The sequence below is a fragment of the Callorhinus ursinus genome, unplaced genomic scaffold, assembly GCF_003265705.2.
Source record: "Callorhinus ursinus isolate GAN/ISIS: 27379988/994484 unplaced genomic scaffold, GSC_fseal_2.0 scaffold41, whole genome shotgun sequence".
NCBI lineage: Eukaryota > Metazoa > Chordata > Mammalia > Carnivora > Otariidae > Callorhinus > Callorhinus ursinus.
The window spans coordinates 13,030,544-13,052,026 of NW_027397103.1; the positions used below are offsets into that span (position 1 = coordinate 13,030,544).

The window sequence follows — 21,483 nt, forward strand, 5'->3', positions numbered from 1 at the left end:
AAGAAAAGAAAAGAAAAGAAAAGAAAAGAAAAGAAAAGAAAAGAAAAAGAAAGAGTGTCTTACAGACATCCCAGAAATCATGCCCAGCAGGGAAAGCAAGCCCCAGGGGGGAGTCGGCCTCCCACCCCAGAGGGGTGCGGGGCCCTGCCCCTGAGCCCTAGGAGCCCCCCACCGTCGGCCTGGCTCTGCCCCCTGGGAGGACCCGGGGCTGCGCCTGCCTCCCAGTGGCCCGAGCACGTGGCCTCCAGGCTGGGGCGCAGCCGTCACTGAGGAAACAACTCCAGGGGCCAACGGCTCAACCTCCTAAGTGTTCACAACCGCCGAGGGCTGACGACAGGACAAGGCGGCGCCAAGTGAGCCTCAACAGTGCACCGTGTCCCTCCACTCCTCAAAGATCCTGGTCTTCCCATTTCACAGAAAAGGAAACCGAGTCCTCTTCTCAAGGCCACTCAGCAAACACACGCTGGAGCGGAGTTTAAAATTAGGCTCCAAATGCATGAGACTTGATTATGCAGGAGCATGCGCACAGACCCCCCAGACGTGCCAGGCGCACAGGGCCCCTCACAGCCTCCTGTGTGTGCGTGTCCCTACGCACTGCCCCAGAGCTCTGCACCAGCCTGCCCGCTGGGACGCTGACTGGCCCCGGGCAGGTGGGGCTCTGACCATCTCTCCTGGGGCTGAGGCTTCCCGTCAGCCGGGAGTTTCCATGTTCCCTCGATTTAGATCTCTGGTGACACATGAAGGTGATGGGGTGCCTGAGAGAAAAGAGGCCTGGGGTCTGCTTCCCAGCTCTGCGGCTGACACGGCATCTTCCCATCAGTAAAATGCCACTGACAACAGTAATACGGATCAGAAGAACCGCTAACGCTCAGCACTTACTGTCCATCAGGCACTGTGTTCCATGCTTTGCAAAAATTAATATAGTTAATCCTCACTACCACCCAATGGGATATATGTTGTTATTCCCACCTTACAGGATGAGGAAACTGAGGGACAGGGAGGTTAGGAGAACCGCTTAGGTCCACACCGCTGTTAAAGGAGCAGAGATCATCTGGCCCCGAGTATGGGCTTCCCATGCTAAGTCAGTCCCACTGCACTGGCCTCCACCATGTCCTGACTGCAAGAGGGCCAGCTGCCCTGCTCCCCATCCCCCTGCCCCAGCACGGCAGGCCCAGCCCCCCGCCCGCTATCGGCCAGGCCCTCTTATCAGAAGGGTGTATTTCCTGCCTCCTCCAGAGGACAGGGCAGCCTTGGCAACAGCCGACTTCCTCCTTCCCCTCCACGCCCACCTGCCACCCCCGCCCACAGCTGCCCACCCTGTCCCCCCCCAGCTCACCAGCTCCACCTGAGGCCCCAAGCCTTCCAGAATCCGATGTGCAGCTTCGGCCTTCTTCTGCAGGGTGACGGAGAGGAGGAGAAATTAAAAACAACAACAAAACCAGAACAGATTATAAATAGAGGCTCTGGAACAGCAGGTAGCTGCCCAGCCCAGCCGCCGACCCTCGGCCCCGGAGCAGGGGTGTGCAGGGTCCCGCTGCAAGCCCACCCCAGGCTGGAAACCAACAGAGGGGACTCAACAGCCCTGCAGCGGCCCTGGCAAGCCCGCCAAGTTCCGATTCTAACAAGCATGCGGTGTTCTCCGTGGCCTGGCCACCCCACCCCCACCCCCGCCCCGCCAAACCCTCAGCCCACGTCCCCTGGGGCCCAGGGCTGCGGGCACAGCTCCCTGCCAGCAGGCCACTGTGCCAGGCCCAAGATGCCTTCCTTTGCCTGGAAGCTGGCTGGGTGTCTGCAATTACCTCAGAGCTGGTGCCGCCGGCCAGGGAGGGGAGGGGGTGGGGGGGGGGGAAGACAGAGGCGCTCAGAGATACCCTTTCTAGGATTCTTGTATTTCACAATCATGTGACTATTCCTGAGCTGCCCGGGGGCCTCCCCGCCTCCCTCCCCACTCACAGCGCGGGACTTATTAGGAAAACAGGAACATGTGGCTGTGAACGCAGCAGGCTGGACCTCCGGGCCCGGCCATAAAGGCGGACATTGTGCCTCCACCAGGCCCCGTGCGCCCCCAGCCCGGGACCACCAAGGCCTGCTCTCAGGAGGCCCAGGGGATGGCCTGGGGCCAGCGGCGGGGGAAGGGAAGGGGTGGACAGAGCTGTGGAAGGTGGCTTTTGCAGGGTGGTTGTCAGATCTGGGCTACCGTGTGTGATGGAAAGTGGGATGCCCACAGCGTACATGGGGGAGACCTGAGTCCTCCTGCACCTCCAGGAAAGGCTGGGTGCTCCTGACTCAGCCAAACTCAGGGAGACCATCTAGGATCTGCAGGGAGCCGGGACAACAGGCCAAGCAAGTCACCGTCAATGATCCCTAAATCCAGACCCACTAAAAGGGGCTGCTCCCGGAGTCCTGGGGAGCGTGGCTGCCAAGAGAATTCAAGGCCCAGGCTCCTGGTGTCACAGCGGGGAGGAGGAGTACCGAAAGCCGACACACTCCCCCTCTCCTAGCCCCCAGTGACAGACAATGGGTACATATGTAGGTGGACTCAAGCTGGCACCTAGAACGAGCTCCGCCTAGAGCCCTGGGCCCAGCCCACCCAAGAACAAGCCATGCTCTCAGCCCCCTTCGTGCAGAGCCAAAACCCCGAGGCCAGCAGCCTCAGCGTGTGGCTGGGGGCCAAAACATCAGGGGGCAAATCAGTACTGTAACGACTGCCGTTTTACCAAGGACCTACTATGGGCCAAGCATCGAACACAGAGCATGCCTTATTAATATTTAAATCACACAAACAATGTGAGGCAGATACAAGACATGTCCCCATTTAACAGACCATAAAACTGAGGCACGGAAAAATGACGTAAGGACAAAGTCCTGCTGATCTCCAGGCTCTAAGAAGGAAGAAAGATAAGGGCCAGATCCCACACAGGGCCTCCCCTGGGCTTGGGACCGGCACCGTCCTGCCCCGGCATACCGCAAAGCAAGAGAGTGTCCCTATGGGGCTGAAGACAGGAGAATTCCTGAGCAAGTCAACTGAAGGAATGGGGATGGGGTGGAGAGAGGACAGGGCAGCTAGCTACCCTAACATTTCCTGAGCACCCACTCTGTACGGAGCACTGGGGCAAAACGCGAAATGAATGAGGCCCAGCCCCTGCCTAGAGTATCCCCAAGTCTGACGAGCAGCTGATCAAGAGCAGTGATGGCAGACGAGTATGCGCAGCAGGGAAGGTATGTTTGGTGGACACACAAGGCATAAGGCAGGGCTCAAGTCTCTCCGGAAAGGTAAGAGGTGGGATACGTAAGGTGGGTTTTGAGAGATGAATAGGAGTTTCTGTGCATTCATGAGGTTCTGTGAGGGTCAGTGGGAATTGCCCATCTAGATAAAAGGGGGATGCCAAACACAGGAAGGGTATGGCTGGAGCGGCGAAGCCCCCGGAAACTGCCAATCACACAGGTAAGCAGAAGCATGGGTCTTGGATCTGGGCACAAGGCCCATGGTGGGGGCTCCAGAAGCCTGTGTCCTACGAACCATAGCAGATTCCATCTTCAACCACATCATCACTCTCGGGAACATGGGCACCCAGAGAGGGGGCTTCCTGCAGCCTCTGGAGAAGAGAGCAGGGAGGAGGCCCCTTCCTCACCTGCCAAAGCCACAGGGGGCGCAGGAGACGGGGTGCCCCGAGCAGCCTGCTCGCCAGGACACACCTGGTATAAACAGTGGCTCTGCTCCCAACACTTCCCCCGGCTCCACTCCTCAGCCCTCAGCGACCCTGGCGCCTTCTCAGATGCACCTCGATTTCCCAAAGATGCCCACCCCCCCAGTTTACCCACCGATACCTATCCTGGAATGACCCCAACAATGCCCCGGCGCTGGCAGGGCTGGACAGCGTGGTGCCCCAGAGCAAGGGCCGCCGAGCCAGCTGGCCCCGTCCAAGTCTGCTCACTAACTGCGTGGCCTTGGGCAAGTCCCTCCACCAACGCGAGCCTCAGCTTCCTCCTCTAGAGGACGGGTGACCAGAGCACCGCCTCAGGCAGCCGTACCACTCTGGATCAGCAGCTGACACACAGGAGGCGCTATGCGAGGGCTGGCCATCACTATTACTGTGGTGGACAATAAGCACCAGGCCATGGCTCACACTAGGGGGCCCTCCGAGGGCCAGGCCCTCTACTGCATCCTGCACATGCCCCGTGTGTTCGGACGCTTGCGAGAACCCTGTTCAGAAGGTTGTAGCATCAGCCCATTTACACACAGGGAAGCTGAGGTTTGGGTCAGGCAGCCTACCTGAAGGACGCAGCTCGAGTGGTAGCTAGAGGATGGCACCTTGGCAGGCCCACCTCCTCATGCCTCCTCGGGGGCACCTCCTCTCCTCATGCCACCACACCACTGCTCCTGCTTCGTCCCCACCCCCACACCCCACTGCTCTGGCTCAGCCTCTAGGGGCGGAGTGGGAGGAATCTGCTTGTTAGTTCATGGGGAGCTGGCGGGGGTGGGGGGGTCCTGCCTATCGGGTCTCTTCCCCACACAGGCAGGACTTTCTCGCCAAGTCTCTCCACCAGGGACAACCTGTCCACCAGGGGCAACATCTGGGAGCCAGCTCTGCTCTAAGCCTCAGCAAGCCACTCCACCTATCTGGGCCTCGGTCTCCCCATCTGCACGATGGCCACACTCACCCCGGCTACCAAACCCCCAGGACTCTTACAAGGACGTTCTGCAAGGAACAAAATGACAGGCATGTTGTCACTTCCCTCTTAACATCCCCCTTCAAATGGAGGGCATCCCCTCTCCCCCCCGCCCCCCCCCCAAGGAGCATGGCTGGGAACACAGGTGCGGGCCACAGATTCAGCCCTGCACCTGAAACTCCCTCCCGCCCCCTCAGCTGACAGCTTCTTGCCACCTGGAGAACCAAAGCCAAACTCAGAGGGTCCAAGGGCCCCCACCGTGCCTGGCCTTTGGAAGGCTACTGCCAGAGGGTGCCAGGCTCAGCTCCCAGAGGGCAACCCCAGGAGCTCATGCCAAAAGGAAAGGAGGAGTGGGGACTCTCACCAGGCGCTGGGGGAGGGGAGGGTTGGGGTCTCACTCCAGAGACTGCATTCCTGCAGGGGACCCTGTGATCCAGGCAGCCAGACCTCCCAGTGGCCCGAGAGCCTGGGGGCTGTGCCTGGACCATGAAACCCCATGGTCACTTGCACATATAGGTGCACACAAGCCCCATGGACCCGCGTGACCAAGTACCATGCCTACATCTATAAAGGCACAGACACCTACGCCTGCGTGCCACACAAGCTGACTCACACACACACCCCTGCATTCACATACAGAGGCACCAGGTGTGCCCAGGTCCACGTGTAGACCCAAGTGGACACAGGCACACCCATGAAGTATAAACACAACCACATACGTGAACACAACCACATACGTGCCCAAGCACGCCAACCCGCATACACATCCACACGTCACGCAGCTAACAAGTGGGCCTACAAACGCATGGGCGTGTAAGTGCACAAATAACCACAGGTGTGCCCCACATGTGCTGTCACACACACACACGTGCATTCACACATGTGCACAGTCACCCACAGGCCCGCTCAGACACATGTATACACACGTGTGTGGTCGCATAGATGCAGGCCTACCACGTGCTCCATGCATGCACACAAGTCAGAAACACAGATACACATAGCCGTCAACAGGTCCACACGCATACACACATCAACACATACATGCAGTGCATAAATGCACATGTGCCCCCCAAAAGCTAGCAGATACTCACATGTATTTGCACACACGAGCACAACTGTCCAGTTACACATACGTATCCCCTCCCCAAACACACACAAACACACACACACACACACACACACACCTCTCTCTTCTTGGGCAGGGGCTCCAAACCCTCTCCCTGGCTGGCCCCCTGGCCGGCCCCCCACCACTGATCCCCCATTCTAGCTCCTCAGCTGCCTACTCTGGCCTGAGCTCCAGGACTCAACCTCTCCGTCTGCAGAAAGGGGGGGCAGCACCCATGCACCCACCTACCCAGAAAGCCCAAGACCCCAGCATCCCATTCCAGGCCACGGCACCCTCCCCTCCACATGGTGTCCACCTGCCAAGTACCGCAGTGATTCAGGGAAGCAGGGACCCCAGTTCAGTGCACTCGTCTGCACATGGGGCCTGAAGACACAGCCCAGAGCTTCTCTGGGGTATGTGATGAGGGAGGTACACGTGGGAGGCAGAATTCGCGTTAACAAATTCATCAGGCCGACATGCGCTATGTGCAGAAGATGAAATCTGGAGGAACCCTGGACCCCGAGTAGTTGAGATGGCCAGTCACAGAGACCAAAATGCTCTACAAAACGCTTCATGGTCTCAGTTACTAATACTGCTATTAGTATTATTCGTGATGGTGTTAGTCATCATGCCCTGCTAATGTGCCCTAATCACGTCTCGTATTTCCTTTTATTTATTTACTTAAGTAGGCTCCATGCCCATCGTGGGGCTTGAACTCATGACTCCAGAATCATGAGTCAAATGCTCTGCCGACTGGGACAGCCAGGCGCTAATCATGTTATATAAAAACCTTACTAGGGGCGCCTGGGTGGCACAGGCAGTTAAGCATCCGACTCTTGGTTTCAGTTCAGGTCATGATCTCAGGGTCATGAGATCGAGCCCCGAGTAAGGCTCCACGCTGAGCGTGGAGTCTACTGAAGATTCTCTCTCCCTCTGACCCTAACCCCCAACGTGCATGCGCTCTCGCTCTCTCTCAAATAATCTTAAAAAAAAAACAAAAACAAAACAAAATCCGTACTCGTAATATGCTTGAAATATAAGACAAAAGAGGACATGGGTCTTGCTCTCTGGTTCCCTCATCACTCAGCACTGCACAAAGAACCACAGGTGTGCCCCATATGTGCTGATGCGCACGCACGTGCATTCACACACATGCAGTCACCCACAGGTCCACTCAGATACACGTGCACATGTATGTGCATGGATATGCTCTGCCCCCATAAATGCAGCCCCCTCACCGCCTGGTAGTCCTCTGCACTGGAAATATCCTTCCGGTTTGTCCCAACAGTGCCCATGTTTGCAGACCTAGCCCAAGTCCTGCCTCCCCCAGGAAGTCTACCTCAAATGCCCACTACCCGGGATTCCTGCAGAATCAGCACCAACTACGTGAGCCTGCAGCAGTGCCGCATGTGTTTGTTTTAGCCACACTCTGAAGTGCAAGCACGCTCCTAGACCCACGAGGCCTCCACCTCCTGCCCCTCACACACTCCCTTTGAAGATCGAATGAGACCCTGCCCTTCTCTGAGCCCTTGCCTACGCCGGGACCCCTCCCCACCACAATGTCCTCCTCCTCCTCAGAGGTGACGGCCCACCCACTGCTTCCAAGAAGCTTCCCCCAATCCTGGCCCACCACCTCCCCCTCAATTCCTGCCCCCAGGGGCCCTGCAGAAACCCTGCCTCCTGTTCTCCCATCTGTGTGCACCTGCCCTGCCCCGCCCACATAGGCAGCTCCTGGGAGGCAGGAAAAGCCTTGCTCAGCTGGCTCCCGCTGCGCGTGCTGGGCGCCTCATCCATGAGCCCCGAATGGATAATGAGCCAGAGTCCAATATGCAGAAAAGCCAGACAGGCCCTGCCTGGCAGGGAAGCTGCGTTTTCCAGCCGGCAAGGCATTTAGAGACAGACCCTTGTCATCCACCTCTCAGTGGAACCAGCAGGGAAGGAAGGAGGATTAAAATTTAATCCTATTGATTCCCCCAAGGGGAGGTAAGTTCTGGCTGCTTCTGCCAAAGGCAGCTGAGGGGCTTCCTGCCCACCCAACCTCCAGGCCCTGAGGTTCAGCCCCATGGAGGGACACCCCTTCCATGCTAACCTCCACCGGGGCCAGGGACCAATCGCAGCACCCCCAAAACCAGAGGACTCTTCCAGGGGAAAGAGTCTCCCCTCCTCTCTGCCACCCTTCATTTATTCAAGAAACGTTTACTGAGTACCTACTATGTGCCAGGCACTGTTCCAGGGGCTGGGGCTACAGCTGGGGAACAGACACAAAGATCCCTGCTCTCACAGAACTCCTGTTTACAATAAACAGAATAAACAATAAGATGTGAATCGTGTCCAGTGGAGTGGGAACAAGAGCAAAAGAGAAAATTAAAGCCAGGAAGCGGAGAAACGTCCCTTGAAGGGTTTTCAGGATTAAATGGAGGATCAAAACAGGCCTTGCTGGAAAGGGGACATTAGAGCGGAGAGCTGAAGGAGCAAGTAAGTGAGCCCAGCAGGGAAAAGGAGCTCAAGGCGGAGGGCACAGCCAGTGCAAAGCTCCTGAGGTAGAAGGACAAACACCAGCGAGGGTTAGTCAGAGTAAAAGGGAAACTGAGGGACAGTGAGGGCAAAATCCTCGGGTCAACGGTGAGTCCACGTGTGGTGACTTGTGGGTGTGACTATGTCTCCCCTGCCAGAGAATCAGTGCGAGTGGGCCAAGGTCACTGCTGTACACCTCTGCCTGGAACAGTGGTCAGCTACACGGCTGCTGAATGGATGAATAAACGAATGAATGAATGAAGAGAATGAGCGTCATGCCCCCGAGGAACCTGAACTTACCCAGCAGAGGCGCGCTCTCGAGTCCTAACCCGCCACTCACTAGCTATGAGGTCTCGGGGAAATGACCAGAGCTTCAGTTTCACCTAACCCAGCCACTCCTACACCATCAGGACACCATCGGAATGAAATCCAAGGAAATGGGCTCGAAGCCCCCAGCCTGCGGAGCTGGGGCACAGAGGGCAATGCCAGCACTCTGGGACCCCAACGTGGTAACCAGCCCGGGGTTGGGGGGTACAGGCTGCATGTGCCTGGCCGGCCTCCTCTCCTCTTGGGAGAATCCCCCTCCCTCTATCTAGTGCCCAGGGTGGGGGTCTGAGGACAGCACCCCAGTCTCCAAGGGTGGGCCCGAGACCCAGCCCTGACCAATCAGTGGAGTCGGACCTCCCCACCCTCCCAGGGCCTGGGACTGGCTGAGAAATGAGCACAGGACTCCAGCCAGCCAGTGAGCACCAACCCCAGGACTGTTTCCCGTCTGCCCTGGGAGGTGGGTGGGCTGAGATGGCAGCAGCTTTTCCCTGCGCTGGGGATCCCTGCCTGAGAATGACACTGGCACAAAGAGAGCGGGGATGGGGACAGAGAGCTCCCAAACATCTTCATTTGGGTGCCTGGATCCACCCACACCTGAAGTAACACCAACTCCCACTGTAAGATTCAATAACCCCTCTTTGGCCTCAACCAGTGCGAGCTGAGTTTCCGAGTCTTGACGTACTGGACCCTTCCTGGTATAGTACTTCATAGTTTACAAAGCCCTTCTTCCAGCCATCTCGGCCACATCAACCCTGTGACTTCAAGAACATGGCCGGGACCCAGAGCAACCAAAGACCTGAGACTAAAATAAACCACCCAGCTCATCCGGGCGTAGGCTGGCCTAGAATCCAAGCCCCCTCCTCCTCCCCCCACCTGCCCACTCACACAGAAGCTGCAGAAAATCTGGACGGAAGGAGGTGGGAATTCTGGCAGGGAGACCATCCTGGGTAACAACTGAGAGGGGGTGTCTTCCCTGCTCTTGGGGGAGGGGAGCGCTGAGGCCAAGGAGCCAAAGACCGATCAGCTCTACAGTCACGGCTCTTTGGGGAAAACCCGGTGAGACCTGACAGACAAACCCCAGGGAAAGGCAGGCCAGTTGCGGGGCTAGGAAGAGGAGCAAGCTTCCCACAGGGGGCACCAAAGGCCTGTGCCTCTGAGTCCACCTGGCTGGGGAGGGCTGGGGGCTGCAGCCTGCTGCAGTCTGCCAGCCCCCAATAGGCTGAGTGCCTGACAAGGACCAACGGCACTGTGGTGACATCCTGAGCAAAAGCCACCAATCTGCTTCCATGGCTGCTGGAAGGAAGCATGCCTGCTCTCTCACCCAAAGATCAGGGAGGGTAGGCAGAGGGGCTGTCTAGGGTGACAGCCAGGAGCCTTGCCCGTGTCCCCTCCACCATAGGCTCCTGGAGTCAGCTCAACCCTAGCTCCAGTTCCCAGCTCAAGGCTCGCTTGCTGTGCAATCTCAGGCAGCTCACCTTCCCTCCCTGAGCCTCGGTTTCTTTATGAGCAAAATGAAGGGAATAACAGTGCCTGTTTCATACAAGTCGGGAGAGAATTACGTGAAATCACGTACCACGTAAGCAATAACCAGAAAAGAGCACTGGCAACAGCCACGGCAGCACCTAGCACTTGCTCGGTGCCGGGCATCGTTCTGAGGGCACTCCACGAGAAACTCACTTCATTCCCACGCCACCGCACCAGGGAGGTGCTGTACTTATCATCACTCTGCAGGTGAGTTACGGGGAGGTTTAAGTAAGTGGCCCAAGGTCACAGAGCCAGGGAGTGGTGAAGACGGGATGTGAACCCAGGGCATCTGGCTAAAGCATATGTGACCCATCCCTCTCCTACTGTCAGGATCGTTATTAGTGTTACCTGGGTTGGGGGGCCAGGGTGTGGGAGGGTGACTGGCTCGCAGCTCTAGGCCCCCTGCAGGCTCAGTCTCACCCTGCATCTAATGCCACCACAAGAGGTGGATGCATTGCCAAACCAACTGATCCAGTAGTTCCCTGTCCGGAGCTACAGCCACAGGCTCCAGAAGCTACCAGGCCCCAGTACCCCCAGCCCCAGCTGGACTCTGAGCACTGCTCCAGCAGCCAGGGGCAGGTCCTACAGCAGAGACCGCTGGAAAGGATGGCCAGGACCCCCGGGTAGGTGGGGGGACCAGAGGAGACAAGGCAGGAGAAGAGGTCCCCCATCTGTCACACTTCACTGTGTGACCTCAGACAAGAACAGTCCCTCTGTGGGGACCGATGTTTCCTCATCTGTCAAATAAGGGAGGGGACTCACATCCACAGGCCCTGAGCATATCTGCAAAGACTCCACTATAAATCATGGAAGCTGAGCTCTCCTGAGGGATACTCTGCTCTGGTCCTCTAAGTCACTCCCCCAAAACTGAGCCCCCTCCAATCAGCCAGCAGCTGCCCTCCTAGATCTCTAGAAGACCCCCCCAGCCTGCTACAGACCCTGTGTTCAGCCATGCCAAAGCCCCTTCCAGGGCTATATGTCAGCAGAGGCCAGTGCTCATGATCTAGGACCTGACGGCCCACAAGTTCAAGGCCCAGGTCCACCACTTTCTAGCTGTGTGGCTTTGGACAAGTCACCTAACCTGTCTGGACCTCAGTTTCTCCCTGAGTTAAATGGAAACAATTACTGCACCTACCCTCCCGGGACTGCTATGTAAAAAACCTGACCCATCACCTGAAAAGGAGCTGTTCAATTAAGGTTTGCTGTCACTGTTAATAATAATGGGAAAAACAATACTAATAATACCAACAATACTGTCTTCTGCATCATAGGAATTTTTTTGGCACCAAACTGATCGCCCAATCCTTCCCACCCCGACCTTCCAATCAACCGGCCCGAGGCTCTCCTACAACTTGATGCCTACGTTGCCCCCCTGCAGCCCACGGGCCAGCCACGGTCCACACCCATCAGCACGCCTGAGCAGAACAGCCACAGCCACACCAAGATGGGCTGCCCCTTCCTGCCCCCGCTCCCAAACCCAGGTCTGTGCACACATGGGAGACTGAAGAGGTCCCCATTTCTCCGGTGGGAATGCTAAGGCCCAGGGAGAAAGCCGGCCCTTCCCGGCAACACCAGCATCCCACCTGGCAGCCAGCCCAGGGCCAGTGGGGAGAACAGGGAGGCAAGGGCCCCGCACACCGGGGTGGGGCATACCCGGTTCTCGTCGTAGATGATCTGCACCAGGCTGCGATGCTTTGACTCGATGGGCGGCGGCGACACGGGCTTCTCGGGCTCTGGGGGCTTGGCGGCCTCCTCCTCCAGTTGTTGCTGTGGGAAGAGGGAGAGTGCGGCGGTGAGCATCCTGGCGGGCGGAAGGCAGGAGGCAGCACCCCCATGGTGGAGGGGCGGCCCCACGCAGCCCGGCAGGCCCAGTGGACTCGCACAGGAAGTCAGGCTGCTAACCATTTCCTCTGAGTCACCAGGGGACCCCGAGCCCTGGAGAGGCCCCTGCTGGGTGGGGAAGAGCCGGCTGCAGGCTCTCGGCGGTGTGGCCAGCCTTCCTGGGTTCGAATCCCACTCTGGCCACTTACGAGCTAGGTGAGCGAGAGCAAGCTGCCGAGCTGTGCGGCCGTTGCCTGGTCTGTAAATCGGGGCTTACCACCGTGCGTCCCGGATGAGCTGCTGCATGTGCAGTGCAGCTGGGGGCTCACTAAAAGCCAGTGGCTATCCTTCTCCTCGTTACCAGGCCCATCTCCATCAGGGGAGACTGCGGACTCCGCAGCCCAACCGTGCAGACTGAAACCCTAGTTCAAGTACCTCTTTGCTCTCTAAGTGGGAAATGGCTAAATTTCTCTGAGCTTCACTTTTCCTCATCTGGGAACTAGGGATAATTAAGGTCTCCACCGTGGGGGGCAGGTACGGGGTTAAATGTGTGGAGGCAGGCAATGCAAGCGGCACCAAGCACCTCCTCATCCGCATCTGCCTGGCACTCTTCGTGCTGGGCCCTCCTCCTCCAAACACCGTAGGACATCCCTTCATGCTGCTGTCCGCTTTCTTCCGGAAGGGGAAAGTGAAGACCAGACAGCGTAAGACACCGGTCCAAGGTCACACAGAAGGCCAATGCCCGGGTGTGTGCAATCTGAGAGGGCATCCAGAGTGAGAACAGGACACCATTTTCTGCTCATAATGCACAGCCTACCCACAACCATGGACGATGGAGCAAAGCAATATAAACTCAAAAAGGCGGCCAAGACAAGAGCAACGCAGAAGGAGCCAGAAAATCCAGTCCTGGCTTCTGCTGGCACCCAGGCCTGGCTGGTAGAGCCAAGCTGCCTCAGTCCCACAGTGACCCCTGGCGGCAACTTCCAGAAGGGCAGCCAGCATCTGGCGAAACATGGAAATCTGCCCCCAAAAGAGTGCAAAAAAAACTGAAGCCAAGAAGTGGAAGCAGCACACAGCCAAGAAGGAGATTCTCTCCGATTTGTGAAGGTGGCCCTCCCTGAGGCACCAAGGAGAAATACCACCTGAGACGCACAGAGACCCTGGCGACGCACAAGTCTGTCAGGGCCAGATTTGAACCTCACTCTGTCGCTCACCAGCTCTGTGGCCTTGGGCAAGTCACTGAACCTCTCTAGGAGAAGATGACAAAATGTGCCGCTACACTAAGCTTGATAAACACTGGCTACCAAAAGCAAACCAAAACCACAGTGAGATCCCACCTCTACCTGCCAGGACAACTAGAAGGAAACAGAAGCACGGAAAACAAGGTGTGTCGGTGGGGCCGGGAGGGAACCAGGAGCCCTGTGGCTCGGCTGCCCTGGAGGACAGTCTGGGGCTCCTCAAAACATCACACACGAGGTTACCAGACAACCCGGCAGCTCCACTCCCAGGTACAGAGCCAAAGGGACCAAAAACAGACGCTCAAGCAAAAACCTGAACGCAGCGTTCACGGCAGCTCTGTTCACGACAGTCAAAAGCTGGAAGCAACCCAAATGTCCATCAGCAGACGAATGCGTACACAGAATGTGGTCCCTCCACACAGCGGGTGTTATTCAGCCTTAAAAGGGAAAGAAGGGGCTCCCGGCTGGCTGGGTCGGTGGAGCATGAGTTTGAGCCACATGCTGGGTGTAGAGATTACTTTAAAAAAAAAAGGAGGGTTGCACTGACACCTACTACAACAGGGATGAACCTTTCACCGAGTGAAAGAAGCCAGACACCAAAAGTGATGTGTTTTAGGATTCCACTTCTATGAAATATCCAGAATAGGTAAATCCATAAGGACAGAATCGCAGATTGGTGGCCTGTGGGAGAGGCGAGAAGGGGGCGTGACAGCTCATGGGTACAGAGTCTCCTTTAGGGGAGATGAAAATGTCCTAAAACTAGATACATGGGATAGCTGTCCAATCTTACAAATGTATTAAATGACACTGAATCGTCCACCTTAAAATGAGTAATTTTACGTTTTGTGAATTTTAGTTCAAAAAAAAAAAAATGCCATTGTGGAATTAAAAAAAAACAAAAATCGATCAAGGGCTGCTCTGGGCCACCTGGCTTCCAGCCAGTCATAAGTATGCACATGACCTGTGGCTATAACCCTATCCCAGAGCCAGGCCTGGAGGAACAAAAGTACTCCCTCCCTGACCTTGGAAATGCCGCCTGACCCCAACCAGGGCCCGGCCCTCATTCAGGAGGCCTGAGCCCCCATCTTGGAAACCCACCTCTTGTCCGCCAGGTCAGGGACAGCTGACTACACCTCAGTGACCAGCCCAGCTGTTGGACCACCCCCAAGTCCCAGCTCTTCCATGCGAGCAACAGCCCTGATGCCCTCTTAGAATCAATCAGCAACCTGGGCCTCCTTCCAAAGTTGCTGGGCCCACTGCCCATGGCGGCCGGGGTGGCCCTTGATGCAACCTGGAACCCATACTTCCTTACCTAGAGAGGACCAAGTGTGACCCTGCTTCCCCCAGGGGCAACCCAGACACTCCTCAGGGTCAGGACAGCCTCACACTGACTCAATCAACAGTTTCTACTGAGCACCTGCTATGCACCAGCACCGCGAGGCGCACGGCAGTGAGCAGGGAGACAGGGACCCTGCTTTTACACTCTCGTTGCGAGAGGACCCCGATGTAACAAGGCACGATGTGTAGTCATTCAAATGGTGATGCCACCCAGAGGGGTGCGGGGACAGAACAGGGACAGCCCCAAGAGTAGATGCCTTAAGGCTCGGCCAGCCACCCGGTGTCTGACGTGACCACTCAGCGCTGCCGCTGTACCTAGAAAGCAGCCGCAGACAACACGTGCGAACGTTGACTGTGTGCCAATAAAACTTTATTTACAAACATAGGCATCAAGCCGGATTTGGCTGGATTTGCCGGCCCCAGGATAGAGGGTGGCTGGGGATGAGGGCTCTTAGGAAGGCCAGGAGGGCCCCGCTGTGGAGGGGATGTCTGAGCAGAGATCTGAAGATGCCAAAGGAAAGCCTGAGAGGATCTGGGAAAAGGCAGATCATCGATTAATTTTATATCAATTAAACTTAAAAATTAAACTATAAAATTAACATCACAAATCTTTATGTTAACTTTTCTTTGGTCTCCACGGTTACCATAAAGTTCTGTTTTTACCACACGACCCCGTTCCCTCCTCAAAACCCTATGACAGGCTGTCACGTCCGTTCCCGTTTACAGAAAAGAAACCGAGGCTGGGGGAGGCGACCGTTCTGAGGCAGAGCGGGGATGCCCCGCCCATTCAGGTTCCAGGGCCACGGCCAGAGGCAGGTGGTATGTTCCGCCACATGGAGGACGAGGAGCGTGAAGCACAGAGAGGGAACTGCCTTCCCCACATCACTGGGGAGTGGTAACAACAAGATCAGAGCCCTGACAGCCTGGCTGTGAATCCTGGCCTCGCCCCACACCCTGTGGGGCTGGTACAGCAGCCACTTGAGGCTTATTCAAGCGCAGGGGCCGTTTAATTCAAGTCACACTAAGCTCGAAGTTCAGCTCCGCACCACACCAGGCGCATGTCACGCGTGGCTAGCGGCTACCTTTGTGGACAGCGCAGACCTAGGACGCTCCCATGAGCGCAGAAAGCTCTGTGGACGCCAGTGCACCACACAGAACGGCGCTCTGGCCCAGGGGACGTCAGGGCAGGAAAACGAGCCGGCAGGTGGGCAGGCCCATCACCCGTTCACTGCTATTCCCCGTGTTCTCTTCTCCGGCGCCCCCGCCCGCCCGCACCTGCTTCTTCTTCAGCTTGGAGATCTGCTGCTCCACCATGGTGATCTCACGGTCCACCCGGTCCATGTTCTGGATCAGCTCCTCCTTGGAGAGCCGCGGAGGTACCAGCTCTAGCTCAGGGTCGGCGTGCGGCGGGCTGGGAGGAGACACGGGCTCCAGCTTGCCTGCCAGGCTGCGATCCTGCGGTGGAGGGAAGAGGAGCACGGGATCAACGCAGAGGGCACCCCAGCCAGCGTGCCCTGCCACGCTCCCCAAGTTTCCAGCCATGGCTTCAGGCCCCGGCACACGGGACATCTATCATGACAGTCCCCACATCCCAGAAGCAAGGCTGCCTACCAAGCCCACCTCCCTGCCTTTGCCCTCCCTGGGCCTCCTGCCGGGGGGCGGGGGGGGGGGGACACTGCTCCACGGAGGTCAGATCCTTTCATGTCCTCCTATATGGAAGCTTCCACAACCTCCCCTCAAAATCGCGGGGCCTTCCCCCTTCCCACAACACGCCTCTCTCTTGCTCCACCAATCTGGCCATGTCCTCCCACGGAACCAAACTCCCCAAGAGCAAGCACCGAGACCCCCATGTCCCAGCCCCCAAGGCCTGGCCTTAGCGGACCCTCCGCGAACATCTATTCACAGCACTCCGTCTGAATGGGCAAGCTGCGGACTATCCTACAGAGTGCAGGCCTGGTTCTGTAAACGGGAGAATTATGAGGACAAGCCACAGAGAGGCGCAAGTAGCTACGGACAGTGGGGGAGGGGCTTTCACTTTCTTCTTTTTACGGACCACTATTTTTCCTTCTTTGACAGTTATTCTTTGTGGAATAAAGCTGTTTTCAAAATCTGGTTAAACACACAAGGGAATCCTTCATTGGGCTATGCGTCGACACTTTCATTCCAGTTGAGGTTTACTGAGCACCCAAGCCCTGCTGGGAGCACCCTGGGGAGGAGGAGGTTAAAAAAACAAAACAAAACAAAACCTAGTCCTTGCCTCTGGAGCACTCACGCACAAGGCCCCAGGTTCAGATCCCAGCCCACTTGGCCACCTCCCAGGACTACGACCACCAGCACGTCAGGGACCCACTCCCCGCCTCGGCTTCCTCATCTGTACGATGGGACGATCCCCACCTCCCAGGCTGCTGCGAGGCTAGAATGAGCCAACGTGTACAAAGAGCTCAGCTCAGAGCCGGGCACACTGTAAGTGCCTCCTAAGGGGGGGCTGGGATTGCCCTGTCCCCAAACCCAGGCTCCAGGCCTGGTGGCCGGCCTAGGCAGAACCCAGCCCACGCCCGAGGCGTCCTCCAGGCCACGGACAGCTGCTGGCAGAGGAGGCCCGGGAAGGAGCTCCAGGCCACCGCCTCCCGCCCCCACGGCAGCTGCACCCGGAGGACAGAGGACACATTATTCCCCAGGACAACTGCGGCCCCAGGGGCTGCCAAGCGCCCCCCCATCTCAGCACCATCAGAGGCTGTGGCATCGTGCGCCCCCCCCCCCCCCACAGACCCTCACAAGGCCCACGTGGCCCGAGGTTCTCAGGATGTCACCGGGTCTGCCTTCTGTCCTCAGCGTTTCCCTCTGAGATGTGGGGAAAGCTGACGTCGGGACTTAGGCTTTCCACGCCCAGAACACTCCAACACTCAGAACACCGCAGGACACCTGGGGGCTCAGTCAGTGAAGCGTCTGCCTTCGGCTCAGGTCATGATCCCGGGGTCCTGGGATGGACCCCGCACTGGGCTCCCTGCTCAGCGGGGAGCCTGCTTCTCCCTCTGCCTCTGCCCTTACTCGTACTCCCTCTCTCTCATATAAATAAATAAAATCTTAAAAAAAAAAGAACACTCAGGGGAAATGCAGAAGAGGCCCCAAGTCCCTCAACCACCTGGCTCCCACACCGCTCAGGCTGTGTCCGCAGGGAGGCCCCAAAAATCAAACCTCCTCGCTCGGCGCATCCCCGTCCTCAGCGCACCCTACCGACCAGACTCCCACAGCAGCCTACCGGGGGCTGCCACTTTGTCTCCACTGCACAGATGAGGGAACTGGGAACATGGAGGCACATGCCCAGCAAGGCTCTAAGCCAGAGGGCAGCAAAGGCCAGGTGGCAAAATATTTCAGGTTTGCATTTTGGACTCTGTCCAACTACTCACCCACCACTGTATTGGGAAAGCAGCTGCCAACAGACACAAATGAATGAGCATGGCCAATAAAACTTTATTCACAAAAACAGGCTGAGCACTAAGTCTGGAGCTTACCAAGCTTGCCAACCTCTGCCCTTTGCAATTCCCAAGTCTTAACTCAGGTAACTGTCACAAATACCCTGTGAAGGAGGAATACTGTTTTTCCCATTTCCCTGATGAAGAAAATAAGACCCAGTAAGGTTCAGTGACATGCCTGAGCTCACCAGCCACGATGCAATGAAACCCTGGCGTGGAGGGCACAAGAGGGTAAGGCCGGGCCCCAGTCAGACTCTGCAGAGGTGGGCAGATCACGGGACCAGGCTGCAGGGTGTCCCACAGCAGAAACAGGGTCCAGACCATGCACTGACTCATCCCAAAGAACTGCATGGCTAGGCAAAAAAGCAAGAGCAAGATCTCTTCCAGAGCCCAGGACCCCCTGAAATTAGTGGCAAAACTGTGTAGAAGAAAAATTCCCTAGAAAAATACTCAGTGGGCTTGGGACCCTAACTACTCCCCAGCAGGAGGGCCAAGCTGGTGGACACGGATGCCATGGGCACCTGACCCCACACACACCAAACTGGGATCAGCTCACGTGCTCTAGCACCTGAGGGCCTTTGCACAAGCCATCCCCTCTGCCCACAACACCCGACTCCACCTCTGGACCAGCTGAAATCAGACTTGCCTTCCCACGCCCTCGGCCCCAGCCCCAGAGATCTGCCCTTTCCTCTGCGCATCCAGGGCCCATGGCTGGTCTCTCCCTGCAGACTCGGTCGTTTCTCAGGGTTCTGAGACAAAAGGTGGCAGGTGAAGTGGGCCCTGGACCCCAGGAGCATTATCTGCTGTAAGAAACATCTCCCCTCCCCTCTCTGATCTACCACCAGGACCAAGAAGGAAGATAAACAGAACCCCAAAGCAGGAATAGTTCTCAAAAGCAAAACTAGCAAAAAGAAATTCCATCCCAAAGCTGGCAGTGTCGGTGCAAGGCTTAGATAAAGCAATTGGCAACTGCTGGGAACCACTGGAAAAGTGGCTGGAGATCTTTCCTTGAATTCTTGATGGGTAAGACCCATCTTCTTCAATGGGTTCTTGTCACTTGATGTTCAGGCTTAGCTCTTATTCCCACCAAAAATGCACAAGTGGGTCCATCCATGGCTGAACAAATAAAATATGGATCATCATATAATGGAACATGATTCGGCCATAAAAAGGAATGAAAAGCCCCGATCCATGCCACAACGTGGATGAACCTTAAGAGCGTGATGCTGAGCAAAAGAAGCCAGACAGAAAGGGCCACATTTTACAGGATTCCATTTATAGGAAACATCCAGAACAGGCAAATCCAAAAAGACAGAAAGCAGATTGGTGGCTGCCAAGAGCTGGGGAAGAAAGAATGAGGAGTGACTGCTAATGGGTGTGGGGTCTCTCGGGGCCAGCACTGGGAAGGTACTAAATGCCACTGAACAGTTCGCGTCCACAGTTAATTTCAGGTTATATGAATTTCACCTCGACTTAAAAAGATGATGCACACCCAGGGGCAAAGAAAGCTTTCTTCATAAGGGAGTTTTCCAGGAATGGGACCAAGGGAGCCTGGCTACTGGGCCTCCAGATGGTTCTCCCGATGGCTCCTGGCCTTCACTTCAGCCCAAAGCCACAGGAGTAAAACAACAAACCCATACTCAGTCGGTCGCCAGGTAGCAACTGGCACCATTTCCCCCATCAAATGCCCTTGGTGTAAAATTCAGGCCAACAGAGAAGAGAAAACTCATCGTGCAAAATTAAAGACACAGAGGTAGCAAAAGCCCCGTGGCCGGGTCGGTCCCCCCTGGGCCCAGCTTCAGGCAGGGGCAGAGCTGGCCTCAGGGAGTCACAGTGAGGGGTTCCAGGACAGACAAGGCCCACAAGCACAGGCAAGGAGGGAAACTGCTTTGACTGGAAATGTGGAGATGGAGGGAAAGCTCTCCCTTTATGATGGCCTTGAACACGGAGAGGAGGAAGGCCCGGAGTCGCAAACTGCCTTCTTGTTAACACACCAAGACCACGCAGAAGATGGCAGACCCAAGAGACGGACCTGGTGACATCATGGCACCTGGATCAAGCTGTGCCTGAAGTCAACAAACCCTGGATTCCAGTTATGTGAGCCAGAACTCATTCTTAAATTAGTCTGACACGGGTTTTCTGTCCCTTTCAGCCAACAGAGGCCCAATAGACAAAGGGACTTTCAGAAATGGTTCTGTGTGTGATGACTCTAAAGTCACCTAAAACAAAGTCTGATGAATTCCAAAGGAAGCCTGATACCACAAAACTCCAGAGGCTCAAGGGCAGGGAAGCAGTATAAAACAGAACATTTTTATATGAAAAAGAAACACAGCTGGTATTGGGGGGCAGGGCAGGGCTGTAAAAAAAAAAATCCCACTGAATTCCTGTCTCATGCATCCAGCTGAATTCCACAAAGCAGACGCAAAAAACATCTGAACACTTTCAGAGTTGCGTTCTCCCCTGGCTTCTTCCCTTGCCCAAAATCTGCTCAAACTTTCCAAATGCTCTTATTAGCAAGCAACCTGGAGCAATTACAGTATTTGGTTCAGGCAGGCCCCAATGCTGGGACCATTACTCCCCTGAGCCCCAGGGTCCAGGAGGAGAAGACAGAGACACAGAGACAGAAACGGACACAAAGACTAAGGCTTCCCAGGGAGCCGCAAGAAGAGGAACAAGCAGAGGATCACAGAGCCACTGCAAGGCACAGAGACCCTCAGAAGAACCCAAAGGCCTGTAGGCTCTGAGGCACTATTCCAGAGGCTGGTCTGAGTGGCAGCAGAGGCCTGATGGGGGCTGGCCAGAGACAACTGTCGGCCTGTTCTCGGCAGAACTGGACAGAAGCAGGGGGCACAACCCATTGTGGGCTCCAGTCCCTAGGGAGGAAATCAAAGCTCCCCGGCCTGGCCACTGACGTGGCCCTACATTCCTTCACACATACGCCACTCGCCTCTCATCCAAGACCCACCTAGGGAAACAGCTTTCCTAACGGCAACATCCCTCCCAGGAAACTGAGCAGTCAGGAAGCAAGGGGGAGGCACAGACTCACGTGCCAACGGGGGGGACGGGAGGCACCAGGAGAAGGGAGGCAGACGGCCCGATAGGGGACCAGAGGGGAAGCCCACAGCAGGACAGCCTGGTGGGCGGGGTGGGCTGTAGACCCAGGCTGCCTGGCCTTTGGTGCCCACTTCCCAGCGACCGTGGGCGAGTGGCTTTCTCCCTCAAGGCTGGGGCCCCTCTGTAAGAAGTATGATCTGTGATCATACTCCACGGGGCGAGGAAGATGCAACGGAATGATGCTCACACTTGGCACGCTGCCTGGCAGGCTCACTTAACGTTAACTTACCATCACCACCACAACAATGGGAACACCCTTCTGTGCCAGCCCCCCAGTAAAGGACCTGCCTTGGCCAGAAATCCACCATTCGATCCTATCCAGCATCAGGCAGAGAAGAGGACCCAGCAGGCCCAAGTG

General features: G+C 56.6%; 1 protein-coding gene across 20 annotated transcripts in view; it reads right to left on the minus strand.

The window, feature by feature from the left end:
• NCOR2 (nuclear receptor corepressor 2) overlaps positions 1-21,483 on the minus strand; it is a 212,240-nt gene that overhangs the window by 114,893 nt on the left and 75,864 nt on the right. For 19 of the 20 annotated variants that reach the window (XM_025889569.2, XM_025889565.2, XM_073881288.1 and 16 more), the window contains 3 exons: positions 15,814-15,993; positions 11,795-11,908; positions 1,337-1,393 (listed from right to left, as the gene is read on the minus strand). In XM_025889569.2, the coding sequence (XP_025745354.1) occupies positions 1,337-1,393; positions 11,795-11,908; positions 15,814-15,993 (351 nt within the window). The remainder of the gene's footprint in view (positions 1-1,336; positions 1,394-11,794; positions 11,909-15,813; positions 15,994-21,483) is intronic. The other variant, XM_073881293.1, reaches the window with a different exon arrangement.